The sequence below is a fragment of the Cervus canadensis genome, chromosome 8, assembly GCF_019320065.1.
Source record: "Cervus canadensis isolate Bull #8, Minnesota chromosome 8, ASM1932006v1, whole genome shotgun sequence".
Lineage (NCBI taxonomy): Eukaryota > Metazoa > Chordata > Mammalia > Artiodactyla > Cervidae > Cervus > Cervus canadensis.
In genome coordinates this window covers 89,322,464-89,341,568 of record NC_057393.1, presented here as the reverse complement: position 1 = coordinate 89,341,568, position 19,105 = coordinate 89,322,464, and the positions used below count along the sequence as shown (strand labels likewise).

The 19,105-nt window shown below is 43.1% G+C and overlaps 1 protein-coding gene across 4 annotated transcripts in view; it reads right to left on the bottom strand.

Annotated features, from left to right (window-relative positions):
- TTC13 (tetratricopeptide repeat domain 13) overlaps positions 1–18,979 on the bottom strand; it is a 76,250-nt gene extending 57,271 nt beyond the window's left edge. For 2 of the 4 annotated variants that reach the window (XM_043477150.1, XM_043477151.1), the window contains exons 1-2: positions 18,630–18,979; positions 2,584–2,678 (exon numbers count right to left, since the gene is read on the bottom strand). In XM_043477150.1, coding sequence (XP_043333085.1) covers positions 2,584–2,678; positions 18,630–18,894 — 360 coding nt within the window. In that variant the 5' untranslated portion in view covers positions 18,895–18,979. The remainder of the gene's footprint in view (positions 1–2,583; positions 2,679–18,629) is intronic. The other 2 variants (XM_043477152.1, XM_043477153.1) reach the window with 1 other exon arrangement.
- Positions 18,980–19,105: the final 126 nt, after the last annotated feature.

The window sequence follows — 19,105 nt, the reverse complement described above, 5'->3', positions numbered from 1 at the left end:
GAATTCAGCGACATCTCAATTATTTGAATTCCTCTTTTTTTTTTTTTAATCCATCATATCGATGCCTACAGGCAGGTATGACAGTCAAATAATTCCCCTTGGGTGACTCTTCTGACTGATGGGTATGCTCTTTAGCTAATGATTGGTTCTCATCAGCTGTAGTCGCTTGGGCTTCACTGACTCTACAGAATAACAGGCATTTCCACCTATTTTCCCTACACTCTTGAAGTCCAGACTGATGTTCAGATACAGAGTGGTTTTTGGTTTGCCTACAAAACAGGTCAAGAATAAGCTACCTCTACTTAGAACACAAGCTAGAAGATACAGGTCAGAAAAGCATCCCACCTCAGAGGATTCGGGACTTCATTCCATTCAGGACCGCTGAATGGGATCTCTCTACTCCTTTGGGAACATTTACACTTTTTTTCTTCCAGTAAAAGCTTGATGGCTAGAGAGGAACTCTGTCAGCTCTCTCTGGCTTTGCTCTACAGCTGGGAGCTCCCATCCATGGGAACCAGATTCCGTTTCTTTTAGAAGCGACAGGCTGAGCACCGCGCGAGGGCAGCACAGTACTGCATGTGCGGCCAGGTGCGCCCGGACACAAGCCCTTCCTCCTCACAGCTGCTGACACACAGACACACAGGCGTAAAACATTTCTCTAATAAATAAATTGTGTAGGGTCAAGGAAAGCAGTCTATAAACAATGCTTTTTAATACTTTAAAAGCCTTATTATTTCATCCAGTATTCAATGAGGGTCTACCATTTGCCAAGCTTTCATGCAAAAAGATGGGATGAGAACAGAAATGAAATCTCATGAAAGTAAATCATTTCCCAAGCAACCGCCTGAATATACTGAAGTGCACACAGCGGAGCGGCGATGGGGGCACGCACTGTGCGAACCGGAATTAAAAAAAAAAAAAATATACATATATATATATATTTATACTGAAGAGCATATCTGAGTTTAAAGTGTTTCTATTTTATTCTATAACAGAAGCGGGCAGGAAAAGTGTAATATGGACAAATTATTTTCCTGATCAAAAAAGAATCTCTCCCACTTCTAATATCATACCTATAGATATCGTCTGTGGACAAAGTGGGCAGCTATGATCAAAGTAGTTTACACACACAACCCCACACTGTAGTAGGTTAATTTTAATCCACCTTCCAGGTCCCTATTTATCTTTCAAATCCTGAAAGCTGTCTTGCCCGATTTCCTTGATATCTTCAGGAATACTGACCCTTTGTTTTTACTTCATATGATTTGCACAATCGTATTTCTATGTTTATTTGTATAATTATTTGATTAGTAGCTACAGGAGCCCTAAGTCCTGGGGCCAAGGCTATTGGGCTTACCATTCTCTGGCTAAGGACTTACTTAGCACAATACGTGGCACATATAGGTACAAAATAAATATTGAATAAATGAATAGTTTAACTCCCATATTTTCAAACTAGGGAAAATAAAAGGCCTAGATTAATAAGCTTTCTCCCATAGGTTTCTAGCTAGTGCCATCTTAAACTGGAAATGCAACTAGTAAATAATATTTGAGTCAGCAAGAAGGTCCCTAATAACTCATAATCTAATCACTTCTCCAAGATGGGGATTAACCAGTTTCTACTCAAACATCTTCAATGATGGTTAACTCACTACTTCACAAGTTAGCCCACTCTAATTTTGGACATGATTTTTCCTATATCAAGTTGACAGCTATGCAATGAGTTAGGTATAATCAGTTGACCATTCACTAATTTGCAATTTCTACCCATATTCAGCAGTTCTTCCATAGTTCTTTCCAGAGCTTTGTCTGGAAAATAAAGAGTATACTAAAGGGAAATTCTGAAGCAAAATAAGCAAACAATCTATGTGGATGTTGAAGGAAAAGGTCTGGAGGAAACATGTCAACCTTGGGCACTGAAAGGAGAACAGTCGCCCAGAACTAAGAGTGAACGAATACCCCTTGAGCCCTGAGGCCGCCGGGCTGGAGGGGCGCACACTAGCACAAACAGGCACACAGTGCCAGGGGCTCATCTCCGGAATGGAGAGCCTCTTGTACAGGTTGGTTGGTACTGATAAAAAACAGACATAAAAGATACACAGGCAAAGGCTAGAAAAATAATACTACATCATACTACATACATACTACTACACACATACTACATACATACTACTACATACTACTATATACTACATCATACCACAATCATACTACACCTGCAAATCAAAAGGCTCCTAGAAATAAGGTTATTTATTTTTTATTCCTTGGAGCTTAAAGGTAAAAAGTCCTAGGTCCAGAATGACCAACCATCCAAGTCATAAGACATAATGACTCAGTGTGACTAAACAACAGATGACCTATCTTTATCTTATGCAACTGGATTCAACTCCTGGTTGATAAACAGAGGCCACCTTTGCCTTATCATATTTCTATGTTTATTTGTATAATTATTTGATTAGTAGCTACAGGAGCCCTAAGTCCTGGGGCCAAGGCTATTGGGCTTACCATTCTCTGGCTAAGGACTTACTTAGTATCACAGTTTATCACTGTGTTTCCAAAACAGGAGGCACAAAAGATACGTACCAGAATCTTTTCAGTGTTAAGGGAAAGCAGAGAGTCACAGGGTGGTGATCCTTTGGGTTCACAGTCGGAATCATGGAAATTCAAAAAGGATGACTCTGAAAAGCAAACAGTCCTTGTTATTCTCCTCACTTTAGATGTATGGCTCTTAAGCACTTAACTATGCACTGCAATGTGAAGAATCCAAAACCAAAAAAATGACAAGCATAAAAACACTGAAAGGAGCATCCCATCTTTCAAAATCTTTACAACTGGGTAACATTTCATAGTTTCCAAGAATCTTACACACACATCAGGACTGTCCTCACAACAAACACAGTGGTTAAGATTCTAACATGGAAAATCCACTATTTGGCAGCATTTACCAGAGGTTAAAAAAAAAAATCACCAAGAGGAGAGCAAAGTTAAGCCAGGAAGACCTAACATTGAAAGATATGCGCTAAGGAAATTTCACGGTGGTCCAGTGGTTAAGAATCTGCCTGCCAGTGCAGGGGACAGAGGTTCTATCCCTGGTCCAGAAAGATTCCACATGCCACAGAGCAACTAAGCCCATTTACCACAACTGAGCCCACACTCTTGAGCCTGGGAGCCACAACTACTGAGCCTGTGTACTGCAACTACTGAAGCCCATAGAGCCCAAACATCAGACGAGAAAGGAGGCCCCACTCACCACAACCGGAGAAAGCTCACGTGCAGCAATGAAGACTCAGCGCAACAAAGAAACTAAATACATAAATTTAAAAATTTTTAAAGATATATACTAAGGGTCTAGTATCTAGAATATATAAAAAAAAAATTTTAATTCAACAAAAAAGGACAATCCTATTTAAAAATGAGCAAAGGACTTGAATTGGCAACTCTCCAAAGATATACAACCAGTGAGTACATGAAAAGATGCTCTGCATCATTATTAATCAGTGAATACAAATCAATGAGATATCACGGCACACCCACTAGGATAGCTATAATTTTTTTAAATGGGAAATCACAAATGTTGACAAAGATAGAGAAATTGAACCCTTGTGCAATGTTGATGGGGATGTAAAATGGTGTGATCACTGTAGAGTTGGGTGGTTCCTCAAAAAGTTAAACAGAATTACCACCTAGTCCCACTACTCCACTGCTAGGTGCGTACCCCAAAGAACTGACTAGTGGGACTCAAACAAGTACACATATGCACATGTTCATAGCAACACTATTTACAATAACCAAAAGGTGGGAATAGCCTAAATGTCCATCAACAGATAATGGATAAACAAACTGTGATATATACATACAATGGAATATCATTCAGCCTTAAAAATGAATGAAGTCCTGATACATATTACAACATGTAAGAACCTCCAAAGCAAAAACTAAGTAAAAGGAACTAGACACAAAAGGTCACGTAGTGTACCATTTATACGAAATACCCAGAATAGGCAAATCCACAGACACAGACTGCACCTTGGAGGGGAATGACGTGGGAATTTACTTTGGAATTATAGGAAATGTCTTAGGGTAACTGCACTAACCAGTGAATGTACTAAATACCACTGAACTTGTTCACTAGAGAATGGTTAATATTTTGTTATGTGAATTTTGCTTCAATAAATTATTTTTTTAAATGTGCTCTAATTCAGCACAGGACCCAGTTTAGCTGAAATCTCACATGAGCCCTGGTGGGGAGCGGAGACTGAAGCCGGAATATTGTCTCACAAATCACAGTGGGGTTTCAAGGATGGATGGGTTCAGACTGGGGTGCAGAAAGGGGAGGAGTATTCCAGGCAGGAGGAGTGGTATACAAAAACAAACTGGCAAGCAAATGCAAAGGGGCAGTGGACTGACAACCTTAGCTAGGAGGGGGCTGCTGGAAAATAAAACAATATGAGTTTAAAAGGTAAGTGGTCAGACTAGGCTAAGTAATGGACCCAGAGAAAGACTTTAGTCTGACAAGAATGAAGAAGCAGTAATGCTTGTTCATCAGTAGTTGAGTATGCATTAATTTATAACCTATCTCTCCTACCTTTTAAAAAAGGTACAATTTGAGAACTTACCACCCACTGAGCACTGTGCTAAAGCACTGCATAGAAAATGGGTGTATTCTAACAATCCCTCCACTTTGCAGAATTCTTTTCAGTTTCAACAAATAAACATCTATATAATTTAAAACAGCTATACAGCATTCCATTGCATAGAATTTAACCACGCTCCTCACATTGAATATTTAAGATGTCCTTTCTTATTTCCTTAATATACTGTTTCAGTGAGTATCCTTGGGCTATATTTTTCGCAAATTTAATTTACTGGGCAATTAAAGTATAACATGTGTAATTGCTAAGGCAAAAATTTTAACACTTTCCATTATATTGCTCCATTTCCATCCCAATACTTAAAAGTAATTTCATTCCCATTTGCAGTGTATAACATCACTCTCTCTCTCTACTTAGAGTACTGCCATTCTTTTTATCTTTTCCAATCTGAACACAGTACTTGTAAGATTAACCTTTTGATTTATTGGCCATTTGTAGCTCTTTGTAAATTGCTTTTGTTGTTGTTACTGTTTAGTCACTAAGTCATGTCTGACTCTTCACAACCCCATGAATTGTAGCCCACCAGGTATGAAATCCACAGGATTTCCCAAGCAAGAATACTGGAGTGGGTTGCCATTTCCTTCTCCAGGGGATCTTTCTTACCCAGGAATTGAACCCACACCTCCTACATTCATAGGTGAGTTCTGTACCACTGGACCACCAGGGAAGTCCAAATTGCATATCTCCTTTGCTAATTTGTAAGTCATATGATTTATCTGGCCTAAGATATAGGGAATAATTTCTAATTATCTATTTTCCAAATGGTTAGCCAGTTGCTTCAGCGTCACTTATGAAATTATCAATTTGAATGCCATCTTTGTAAGACATGTAGACACTGGGATCTATTTCTAGACCAGTGCTGCTGCTAAGTCGCTTTAGTCATGTCCGACTCTGTGTGACCCCATAGACAGCGGCCCACCAGGCTCCTCTGTGCCTGGGATTCTCCAGGCAAGATACTGGAGTGGGTTGCCATTTCCTTCTCCAATGCATCATGCATGCTAAGTCGCGTCAGTCATGTCCGACTCTATGCTACCCCATAGATGGCAGCCCACCAGGCTCCCCTGTCCACAGAATTCTCTAGGCAAGGATACTGGAGTGGGTTGCCATTTCCTTGCCCAGAGATCTATTTCTAGACTTCTTTTTTACAAAAAATCTTTGAGATGATTTATGTGAAAGTCACTCAGTAGTGTCTGACTCTTTGCGACCCCATGGACTGCAGCAGGCCAGGCTTCCCTGTCCATCACCAACTCCCAGAGCTTGAGAGTAAAGGCAGATCTGAACAAAGTTAAGGATTTGACAGGTGAAGGTCCATGGGAGACTAGCAGGACTGGGAGAGCGGTCCAGGCAGAGATATAGCATGCTGTCAATCTTTCGTCTTCTTAATTGACTAGAGGTGAATATTTTACCTCCACATTATTTTTTTTTTTTTTTATCTCCACATTATTGAACTTTTAACTGCTCTATTAATGTCTTACAGTGGATCACTATATCAACTACACATAATTGTATCAAAGTCTTTTTAATATTTATACTCACTTAGCATCTTATTGTACTGGGTAAAACCTCCCCAAAGTGCTCAACAACACTAGTGATAAAAGGCACGCCAGATTATTCTTGACGTTAACACGTCATTTGATGACCCAGAATTTCCTCAACTTCTGACAATAATACTTTTTCATTTAACATTTTTAAACATCCAGGGGGAAGCTGCTCTATGTAGCTATTTTGAGATTGATATATTTTACCATATAAAGGAAGAATTCTCTGCTTCACCAAAAATTTTAAATCCGGAAAGGTGACTGAAATTTATCGGGGTTTTTTTTTATATTTCTCTATGCTAATCATATGATTTTTCTCCTCTGATCTATCAAGTGATCAAAGTGGAATGTTCTTTTGTACTTCTAGAATAAATTAATTGATCAAGGCAGATTATTCTTTTATTTGCTGGCTTTAGTCTGCTAATATTTTACTCAGGACTTTTATAACTATGTTAACAGCTTTCTTTCCTTCCCCCACTTCCCAACTTTATCGGATTCTGGCATCAGTGTTGGTGGTGGTTTGGTAAGGTCTGTGATAGGAAAATAGTTTGTTCTAGTTGTAACTAGAGTTGTCTGGCCTAGGAGATTAAATTTGTTCTTTAATTTAAAAATATTTAATTCACTATGGAGTCAACTATCTTCTAATAATAACCTGGCTATATTTAAATGATATAGATTTCCATGAAATTAGGAAATGTCTATTTTTCTCATTGTTCAGGTCATACAAGTAATTTAACTGTGATTACTGCAGAAATATTCTCAAAACAAGAATCTCATCATTTTCTTCCACATCATTTTTCTGAATATTTCTCTATTGCTTCATATTTTTAACCTATTAGCAGAGATTTCTCTGCAGTTATCTCTTAATTCTAATGGCTTCTCCAGTGGTGCACATATCCCCCTCATTCATTACAGACAGTTGCATCTGCTCCCTATTCACATGTTGGCCTTCTCAGATTGATCTATCTTATTCTTTGTTTGAAGATGCAGGTCTTGGATCTATTGATCAATTTCACTGTTGCTCTAATTCATTTATTCTGGCTATGTTTTTTTCAGTCCTGCAATTCCCCTTATTTTCTCTTCTAGTTTCTCAAGCTTAGTATCCAGTTCATTTATTTCCTTTCCTCTTTAATACTAAGACGCCACAGAAAGCTTCAGCAGGAAGATCCCTGATGGTGGTGACAGGAGGCCTGGAGACTGGAGCAGGAAGGCCAGGTGGAGGCTATGACCAATTAAAGAGCAGGGAAGTCCCAACATAGGTAGAGGCCACTGGGTTAAAACAGGGTCATAGTCTAAAGAGATAGGAAGTAAAAAGGACAAGGCTTTTTGAGTAAAGCTGAGCTCGGGAAGGGGAAAGAGGCACTATGCCCAGTTTGTGCAGCTAGAAATGCGGAGCTGTGCCAGGAACTGAAGTTGGGAGTTTAAGAGGAGGAGTGCTTTTAGAGGGGAGGAAAGCGCTAACTTTGGATTTAAGCAAGTGTTCATGAGATGCTAAACCAGCAGCTGTCTTGTGTGTAGTAAGGAGATTTCAGAGAAAGAGAGAGCTACAGATATAAATTTGATAATCATTAATGGTGGATGATTAAGCAGGTGGGATCTCTAAGAAAGCTTAGGAAGCTTAAGTTCAATGAGAAGAAAAGAGCTGACCCTGATGGAGACAAGATATTTAAGAGGCAGAGGGAAAATAAACTTGGTAATTTACCTTTTTCTGAGGAGGGATCTTAGAATTGTTTCTTAGAATTGTTCTACATCTTTGTCATAAAGATATACGGAGTTACAATGATTCCTAAAGGGAAATACAATTGGGTCAGGGGTGCTGATCCTCCGTGCAGTTAAAAAATGTGTGTGCAACTTATACTTAGCCCTCTGAATCCGCAGTTCCACAGTCAGATTTACCAACCACAGATCACGTAGCACTGCAGCATCTCCTACTGAAAAAAAATCCATGTGTAACCGAACCTGCACAGTTCAAACCCACATTGTTCAAGGGCCAGCTGCACTTGTTTCTTCTCATTTTTCTTGATTAGCCTTGCTAAATTAGTCTCTAATTAATGTCTGTATTTTCAAAGAACCAGCTCTTCTTTTAATATTTAAATCTACTCTTTCCCTGACATCAAATGTAATTAATTAGTTTGGCAGCAAAGTAAGAGTGGTTCAGAGCACAGGATGACTCAGATTAGATGCCTAACTGGCTGTCTGACTTTGGGCAGGTTCTTGAAATTCTCTTAGCCTCAGTTTCTTCATTTGTAAAACAGGAATAAGTACCACCACATACCCTCATAGGGCAATTGTGAGGAATGGACATAATGCATACAGTTCACAGAATCACTGTGAAATGTTAGTATGTACATCTACGCTAAAATTGCTGGTTCTTTCCTGAAAATTTCTTCCTCCTGCTTTCCTGAAGTTATTTTGATCTCCACAGTACTTTACAGCTTTCAAAATAATTTCACAAACTTTTTTTTTTTTTTTTTTTTTTTTGATGCTCCACTCTCTGAAACTGGTAGAACATATTTTGGGCTCATTGTACCCAAGCGGAATGACGATCAATGTTAATGGACACGTTCAAGGTCACAAAACAGAGAAACAGTGAGACGAAGATTTGCCACAGTTACGCTCCAGGATACTCCATGGACAGAGGTACACAGCACATTTGTCATCACTCATCATACCAATGCAGCGTCCTAGTAATAATTTACTGCAGCAATGCCATCCAACTTCTTTCTTTTTTCTCCTAAACCTTATACACAGCCAACTTTAAGAAGAGTGTCTCTGGTGAAGATATGGGACCTGACTGTAGGACAGGGAGACAGTGTATACAAACATCTTCTGTGAGCAATTCTGCGGTGAAAGTAAACAAAGAGATGAGGTGGTGGCTGGAAGGACTCGGTGGTCCTGTCTTTACTGCAAGATGGGAGCTATTATAACCATTTGTATGCTGATGGAAAATGTGGAGAATGCTGCACGAGGCAGAGGCACCCTCCAAGACAACCGGACCACAGCTAGGACGGTGGGAAAGTGTGGAAGTTCTCTCCTGATCACTTCCTTCTCAATCCATAAGAGGAGAGCGTTACCTCCTGCTGAGGGGAGCCGTGTCACTGGAAGGAGAGCGCATATGGCACACATTCCCGTCCTGCAAGTAAAAACTGAAAGTGTGCCAACAGCAAACCCCACGGCCGATCCCTGCAGGAAAATGTTTTATAAGGAATTCCACAGCTGCTGCCATGCTCATCACTTGACCTCTTCACTCTAGGTGTAACAGATGGTGGGCCTGGTTCACCTGAACACGCGGATGACTGGGCTTTTCCCATGGAGGAGCTAGAACTTGGAAGTCAAGTGCCAGACATTTATTGACAATTGTAGTCCCAACTGTAGGGTAACCTGTGGCTGGAGGAGCTTCCTGAAGGCCAAGCAGGTGCTACATGGCATTAACTTAAGAGTACCTTTGCTTTTATCAATTTCCACATTTGTAAGACAACCACTGTTGAGGATGAAATTGGGTCCCCCTAACACCGAGTTGTCCTGCCAAGTTTATGATTAACCTTTCTATTCAAAACTTTATTCTCTTTCTCATTCTGCCCCTGTTCCCCTCAAGACTGAGGAGCATCAAAGAAATGTGGGAATTGTTGAAACCAAGTACAAAACCAGGTACAAAAGCCCCTCGATAGCCCCTTTTTCTTGTTTGTAGAAAAAAGGCTTTAGCTCCCTAGGCCTTCCCTGAGTTTCAAAGAGCAGATGCAAGCAGCAACCATGTAGGGAAGTGAGGGAATACAGAAACTAACGAAAAGCAGTCAAGCAAGGAAAGTTGTTATTGTTCAGTTGCTAAGTTGTGTCCAACTTTCTGCAACCCCATGGACAGCAGCAACTGGTTTCTCTGTTCTCCACTATCTCCCTAAGTTGCTCAAACTCATGTCCACTGGGTCGGTGATGCCATCCAACCATCTCATCCTCTGAGGCCCCCTTCTCATCCTGCCTTCAATCTTTCCCAGCATCAGGGTCTTTTCCAATGAGTTGGCTCTTCACATCAGATGGCTAAAGTACTGGACCCTAAGCATCAGTCCTTCCAATGAATATTCAGGACTGATTTCCTTTAGGGTTGACTGGTTTATCTCCTTGCTGTCCATGGGATCCACAGAAGTCTTCTCCAGCACCACAATTCAAAAGCGTCAATTCAAAGCAAGAAAAGTAATGGTAGCGTAAATAATAGTTCAGCAATAAAAGTCCCAGTTCCTCCTGAAGGGATATACATAACAATCTGATGCATATCTTGGAGATGTTCTGCAGAAGGGGAGAGCCCACCCAGGTGGAGGATGGTGACTGCCTGCTGACCACAAGCCTGTAGCCCCAGGCTGGCTGGAACCAGAAGGCTGATGATTAAGATTCTCAAAACATCACCTAATTACCTCACCATCAACCAATCAGAAGAAAATCCACAGCCTATAACTCTCATCCCAAATGTTGTCTTTAAGACTCTTCCTTGAAAGCTTATGGAGAGTTTGGGTTTTTTGAGCATAAGCTGCCATTCTTCCTGGCTTCGTGCCCTGCAAATAAACACTGAACTTTCCTTCACGACAACCCGGTATCAGCAGATCAGCTTTGCTGTGCTGGGGGCAAGCAGACTCAAGTTCGGTTCAGTATCAGAGATGCTGTATATTAACTTCCTGGATGGTCCCCAGTGGTACTTTTCTTTCAGACCGTAATAACAGGAAAAGTAGTAACTGGGAAAATTCTCTTCCTCAAGAATTTATATGTTTCTTTTATTCTAATATTATTTATCAGTACCTGAGATGTGTAAGTTATCATAAAACAAATTGAAAATAGAGGCTGCCCATGGAGAATTAGATTACAAAGTCAACATATATAATTAATCCTCTAGAACAAGGATCTGAAAAAGCCATCTTAAAGAGACAATGACTTTTTAGCAAAACATGAATATAATCTGATTGAAGCTGTATTAACTCACATAAAAGTATTAACACATGTACAGAATGTATAAACCCAAAAGAAAAGGAGCTGGTCAGCTGCACATAATGGAAAAAGAAGCATGGAAGCAAATTATGCAGCACCAACTCAAGAACAGAACTGGGTGGCGGGTGCTGCAGGCCACCGACAGGGCAGCCGGCCTCACCCGCCAAGGCTGATCATTTAGCCTGGAGCTTAAGCTGGACTGAAAACACATCCGATGCGCAAAGTGTACTTTTACGAGCTGAAGACTTGTTCATAAGCCCACACCTACTGTCAAACATCATCATCTCTACTGGGGAAGCTGAAGCAGATCTAGGCAGTGATGTGAAACCATTATTGACAAGGAAACATGGTGTCACTTAGAACATCCCAAACACAGGCAGAAAAAAGTCACAAGAGAAGTCAGCTGATCTCCTGTGCGGAAGTGGTGCCAAGTAGAGGACAGACCTCCTTACACAGGACCCCGGGTGTCCATGTGAAGAACGCCAGCACCGAGCAGAGTCCATGCACTGTGACAGTTCCTGAGTCAGAGATGAAGCCACAGCAAATATTTCCCAATAAAACCAGGGTGACACAGAATAAGACTATCAACATGCTTAAGAACAGATAGCAGTTACTGGTTTGGGGTCCTATCTGATTAACCTCCATTACTCAGTTTGGGAAAACTTCGGGAGCTTTATACTTGTGATAGAAGCATTTTTCTGCATATGTCATATTTCAATAAAGAGTGAAAATAAAAAAGATAGCAGATGGAAAATGGTGGAAAGCATTAACCCAAAGTGAAAAGTATTAAAATTCTGCTTTGATAAATTTTGTACATATTCTGTCTGCAAGATAACAAGCTTAAACAAAAAGAAAAGATGACCTCTTGGAAACACTACATTATGAAAAGGAGATGCTGTATAAGTTGGTTAGTCAGCCAAGTATCTATCAAGTGCAAAGAAGCCAAGCCGTCTCTACACACAGTCAAAGACACTTCTTGAAAAGTTTTTACAGAGAAAGTGCTCTGCCACTTCGCGTAGTCATGCTCCACGCAGTTAGAGTTTAAAAGCCAGGCCATGAATTTTTTGCGGGCGTCCAGGGGGGGAAAAAATAACCCTTGTCATCCAAAAGTGAAAGTGTGAAAATGTTAAGTCACTCAGTTGTGTCTGACTCTTTACGACACTGTAGCCCGCCGGGCTCCTCTGTCCATGGATTTTCCAGGCAAGAATACTAAAGTGGGCTGCCATGCCCTCCTCCAGCGGATCTTCCCAACCCATGGATTGAATCCGGGTCTCCAGCAATGAAGGCAGATTGTTTACTGTTTGAGCCACCAGGTCACTCAAAGCAGAACACATCCACCAGCGTACAGAAACTTGTAAAAAATAAAAGTAGTTCTTAATGACACCAGCTCTACAAGAAAAACCTAGTAAGTATGAAAACACCATTTGCAAATACCACAGTGACTGTAGCCATGAAACTAAAAGTTGCTTGCTTCTTGGAAGAAGAGCAATGACAAACCTAAACAGCATATTAAAAAGCAGAGACATTACTTTGCTGACAATACTTTGCAGACAACGGTCCACATAGTCAAAGCTATGGTTTTTCCAGTAGTCATGTATAGATGTGAGAGTTGGACCATAAAGAAGACTGAGCTCTGAAAAATTGATGCTTTTGAACTGTGGTGCTGGAGAACACTCTTGAGAGGCTCTTGGACAGCAAGGAGATTAAACCAATCAATCCTAAAGGAATTCAACTCTGACTATTCATTGGAAGGACTAATGCTGAAGCTCGAATAATTTGGCCACCTGATGCAAACAGCCAACTCATTGGAAAAGACCCTGATGCTGGGAAAGATTGAAGGCAGGAGGAGAAGGGGATGACAGAGGATGAGATGGTTGGATGGCATCACCAACTCAACAGACATGAGTCTGAGCAAACTCTGGGAGATTGTGAAGGACAGGGAAGCCAGGATAGCTGCAGTTCATGGGGTCACAAAGAGTAGGACATGACTGAGCAACTGAACAACAAATGCAAATACCATAGGATATCAGCTTCACTGGCTGCTCACTACAAAGAACCACCCCTAAATCAGATGATTTTCTGAAAAAAAAATTTTTTTTCAAAAAAAAAAAAAAAAATCACCTTCCCAGTGATCAGTGGCCTGGGCTGGTGAGGTAACAATACACGGATCTCTTCATCATTCCAAGCCTCAACCTCTGTGCTTGAAATAAACTAGCTCCTTTACACTGGCAAACTTGTTTGTGTGCTTTAAAAAGATCAGAAGAGATCAGCCACAAAACTGTGTATGATAAATAACACTGAAAATCAGGGCCAAGGGAAGAAGGGGTCAAGGAAACACTGCAACTGAAAGAGTTACTTACAGCTGCCATGACTGGGCATAAAACTTGGCTCTCAACTTCCCCGCAGCCAGAATAAAAGAGGAAACGGCTCTCATTATAGAAGCTTCCCTCTATTGATTCCTTACCACCTTGAAGACACGGCCATAATTTAAGGCTGTGAGCAATAAGATCAATTTCATGTATTTAAAAAACCAATTCCTCAATTAAGAGAGAGACCATAAATACTGACAATCTTTAAGTCTGTCTAACTGTCGAAAACACAGAGCTACATTCACAGCTACTTCCTTGTTTATCTGGCAGTTAAAACTCCCAAATCAGACAGACATTAATATTCAGTTCTCCATAAAGAACAGTGAGAAAATGAAATAAACTCAAATCTGGGATTATTAATTTCAACAAACTAAAGAAAATTACTTCAGGTTGTAAATTAATCACTGGATTTGATCAAGGCATTAAGCATGGATAGTTGCTAACACCACCAGTTGGATGAAGGTGGCTATCTGAAAATGACCATAAAGACATCAAGGACTAAACCACCTCACCTAGGAGTAGACAAAAAACTCTCAAGAAGACAGTAGCAAGAAAAAGTCACATAAATTTACTGTTCTATTAATACATTTTCAAATAAGGAAAACAAAAGTATTTTTGAAATAAGTACTAGAAATGTATACGTTTGAAGTAAAATACACCTGGGCCTTCTATAAAGAACATGTAAAGACATATTTAATACAGATGAATGTCGCATTGGAATGAGATGCAGCTTAACTTTGGTTGGAAGAGCAGAAATGAAAACCTGGTTTCTTGAATCAATGGACAAGTGACAATTTAACTAGACCTTACTTTACCAGATCTGTGACTTCAGGGTGTCAGGTTAAGGATACCGCGGTTCCCTGATGACTCAGATGATAAAGAATCCACCGGCAATGCAGGAGATCCAGGTTTGATCCCTAGAAGATCCCCTGGAGAAGGGAATGGCTACCCATTCTAGAATTCTTGCCCGGAGAATCCCTGCCAGGCAAAAGAAGCCTGGCAAGGCTACAGTTCATGCGGTCACAAAGAGTCAAACAGGACTGAGCGACTAACACACTTTTCAGATTTCTCCAAGTCTCACTCCATCTGAGCCTCTGCTCCTGTCACCTTAGCGGAGGCCTTCCCAGGGCTTCTCAAAGAAGCATCCCCACACGACTCTGTTCCTAGAGGCACTTTTCACCAGGCCTATCGCATGCTGATTCCTTATTCCAGCAGAACACAGGCTCCATGGAGGAGCTCGGGGAACTGTGCTGTAACCCCAGCACCTACGACACTGAGGAGCATCCACGAGGCAAACACGCAGATTTTCAGTTAAAGAGCACACCAGTCCCCTCTACAGTCCAAAACGTTAGACTCAGTGGAGCAACCCTGCACATATGTAAACGTAAAATCCCAGGACAAGCCACCTAAGAATGTAACTCTCAACAAACAAAGCTAAAGGGCACGGGACTTTATCAATAATATTAGTAAGAAGGTGGCACTAGTGGCAAAGAATACTTCTGCCCATGCAGGAGACATAGGAGACACATGTTCAGTCCCTGGGTGGGGAAGATCCCCTGCAGAAGGGAATGGCAACCTATTCCAGTACTCTTGCCTGGAGAATCCCATGGACAGAGGAGCCTGGTGGGCTGTAGTCCATGGGGTTGCAAAGAGTCGGACACAACTGAAGCAACCCACACAAATTATACTAATATGCAAATATTACTGACGAGTAGTTCACAGACAGGCCAGGTTCAAACCCTGGCTTGACCCTCTACTGAGTAACCATTCTTAACTTCTCTTTGCCTCGGTTTCCCCCTATGTAAAATGGAGACAAAAACAGTACCTGCTTCAGTGTCAAGCACTGTGTTAAATAAGGATGCAGTGTTGACAAGTATAGAACCAGAGGAAACAATTCGGGGTGAACTTCTGTTCCTTATTTCTTCCCACAATTCCAAACTACAAACAGGGCAAAGATAACAAGGAAGGGGAGGAGCATTTACTTTTATTTTTAAAAATATGTACATTACAGTATTCATTTTTTAAAAGAGTAAGATGATTTTCACCATAGGAAAACAGAGTATCAAGTTTGTGGTTACACATGCTATTCAAACAAAATGCAAAATGTAAAAACGTGCTAGAGGAGAAAAAGTTGAAGGGGGGCTGGGGAACAGGAAAGCCAGGCTGAGTCCCATGGCACTGAGACCATTCAAGCTTGTCATCTGGGCAACCGGGCCTCCCGAGGCTGCTCCCTGGGGCCTGGATTCCAGCCACTGTCCTCTCCAGACCGACAGCTCCCACCAGCCATTCTCCTCAGCCCTACACTCACTGAAATTTCTGTCTTGAAAGAATACGTACACAGCTCATCCAAAGGTGTGCAGATTCAGGCTCATGCAGCCACCAACTCAGTTATTTTTATCTAGCAGTAGTGGGAAGGCTTCTGAAAAGCCACTGTGTGGCTGTGTCCACCTTCTGAAGAGGGGCTGGCTTCATTTGGGGCTGGATAGTCCAGTGACATGATTAATAGTTGGTGAGGTCATATCTTGATTTTGAATAACTGATTAGTTCTGGATCCTGGCACTTGCTTAGATCTGATCCTGATCATCTAGGAGCTTCGTTCGGATGCAGAGCATGAGCCCCTCAGGCTATGTCTGGCTCACTCTAAATCCTGAATTTGTTGCTGCATCTGTTCTTCCTGCAACAGAGGGACTGAGGTAGGTTTCACTTGCTTCTACCTGCTTGTCTAGGACAAGGATGGAGAAATAAGAGAAACATTTGGGCGAGCTTCTACCACAAAAGAGAGGGCTTCTGTCACATACTGCAGCCAGTAACACTAATGGGAATGCCTGGGGACCCAGAGAGCATAAGCAGCTGACCCCGGCAATTACTTCCTGGGGTGACAGCGGCAGCAGCCACGCCACTCCAGCTGCTACTGGAACCTTCATGTTAGCCCAGGGGAGGCTGTCTGGAAGATTGAGAAAGTAAGTATTACACAGAGGAGATAAAGAGAAAACTGAAACATTTAAATAATGCTTAAAGCCTCTGTTCATCCTCTGAAGCAGAGAACATTAGGCTCTGTATGTGAAGGCATGGAGGATGAACAGGATTCTTCCAAATGCCCTGGTTCTGAAAACCGACATTTATCATTATTTGGGGGATAAGCATAATACAAGTCAGAGTTGGCTCCAACGAGGACTCTTAACCATTGGAAAGAGCCTGATGCTACAAAATGAAAATGTGTCACCCAGATCAACAAAATCAACTGATTTCATAATTAGATTGATTTATATCCTTCACTGCCTAGAATCAGGGTCTCCTTTAGTCACTGAGCACCATATGAATACAGGAGGGAAAGGAAGGGAAGGTTTATACACTACTTTCTCTATGCCTGTAAATATTACAAATGTGTTTAACCACTGAGTGTTTCAGACAAACTCTGTCAGGAGTCTGACTAACTGGGCTCCTCCCTGTCCTACTGTGGGCCCTCAGGAAAGTGATGATTTCACTGTGCCTCCGTTTTCTCCTCCTAGAAAAGGAGCTACCATCCAATGGCATAGTTACCGGGGCTCTAACAGACTAAGAGAATTGTCTCACCAACTTAAAGTTCTTAAAACAGCACCTGGCACACAGCAAGCACTGCATACGTGCATGACAGCTATTCCTCCTTTTCCTCACAGCATCCTTGTGAAGAAAATGAAACCCTGTCATTAGGGAACAGTCTTCAATTTACAGAGGAGGCAATTATGCAAAGACAGGCAATTAACCTGATCAGAGTCACAGAAAGTGACAGAGGTAAAATCTATTCTCTTTCCACTGTGCATTTATGCTGTTACTGGCCATGGCCTACTACAAAATACAGAAGTCACATAGCCCTCAGCGAGTAAGACTTCCTCAAGGAAGTCAGATTGTGCTGAAAGGAAATCACACTGTGCTAATCTCGACATTTCATCTCAACCAAAAATACTTATGGCCTTCCTAGGTACACAATGCCAGACGGCTGTCAGACCATAAAACCAACCAGCCAGCTCCTATGAGTCAAGCAGACCCTGACGTTTCAAAAGCAACCCTTAAGGGAACTCACACAGGCCAAGAGGAAAGAGGAAGGAGAAGGGAGGGGACTGAAAGGTAAAAATGCCCACGAAGTGAAAGTGTTAGTTGCTTAAGTTGTGTCTGACTCTTCGCCACCCCATGGACAACTGTAGCCCACCAGGCTCATCTGTCCATGGGATTCTCCAGGCAAGAATACTGGAGTGGGTAGCCATTCCCTTCTCCAGGGTATCTTCCCAACCCAGGGACTGAACCCAGGTCTCCTGCATTGCAGGTACCAGCGAACCCAAAAAGGACCCACTACAGAACTTCAAAAAATGGACATATGTACCCTGCCTCTGAGGAATAAACTGAGGCCAATAGTGCCCAATGTAAATGAATGAGCTGGTCCAGTGCCAACACACACACACTGCTCTGACATACACGGGCGCCCGCAGGGCTACTTTTACTCTCTGTGAGACACCGGAGAGACCACAGGTCAGTCTTAAACAACTGGAAGCAAGATGTCAGTGAACAGATACAATGAGGTTACTCTTCTGTTCCCTCCTTTTTTTTTTCCAGGGATCAAATTCTCGGAGGCTATGTATAATACAAAACATCAATAGGGAGGTCAGCAAATCTGATTTCCAGACCTAAGATGAGCCAGACATCCCCGCTCCGGGCGCGGGTCCGGCCCTTTTTGCTCCTTCCCTCGCTCACACAGCACCCGCAGGGGGCCGGAGCGAGACTGAGGCTGCCCCGGGCCACCTGCCATCTCCTCCTCCACCCTTTCAAAAGTTGCTAGGGCTGCAGAGAGCCCGCCCCGGCCTCGGGAGAATGCTGCCAGCTTTTTTCACTATTCACTGCCCTCCCCAAGGCGGCCTCGGGAGGAGGGCGCGCAGCGGCGTGGGTGCGAGCGGCGGGAAGCGGCCCTGGCGCAACATTTCGAGAAGCCGGCTCCCGCAGGGGTACACGCCGCGGCCGGCTGCAGCGAGGCCAGGGCGGCCAGCACCGCCGCCAGGGCCCGCAGCCCCTACGGCCCAGCCGCGCAGGCGCTCCGCCGCAACCCCGACGCCCGCCCGCCGCCCCCCACTCACCGCCGCACTCGGCAGAGTACTGGTCCCCCCAGTCCCCAGACTGCGGGCTGCAACCGCCGCCCGCCGGGGCCTCCTGCTGCTGCCGGTGCTGCAGCTCCTGCTTGAGCAGGGACAGCGGCGAGTAGTGCTCGGTGGCTAAGGCGCCGGGTCCCGGCCCGGCAGACAAAACCCCCAGCAGCAGCAGCACCAAGACGCGCCGGGCGGCGTCCGCGGCGGCCACAGCGCCGCCCCAGCAGCCGCCGCAGCAGCAGCCGGCAGGTGCCATCTTCCCTCAAGGCGCATGTGCGGCGGCCCTCACGGCGCGCGGCGCCCTCCCAGCCTTAACCCGCGGCGGGCAGGTGGGCTGTGGTAAGGGGGCGGGAGAAGGGGTGGTCACAGCACTGCCCGCTGGGAGTTGTAGTCCCAGCTCAGCCTAGCCTGAGAGCCCCCTTTCGGTGCTGGGACTGCGAGTCCCAGCAAGCACCGCCCGGCGCAAG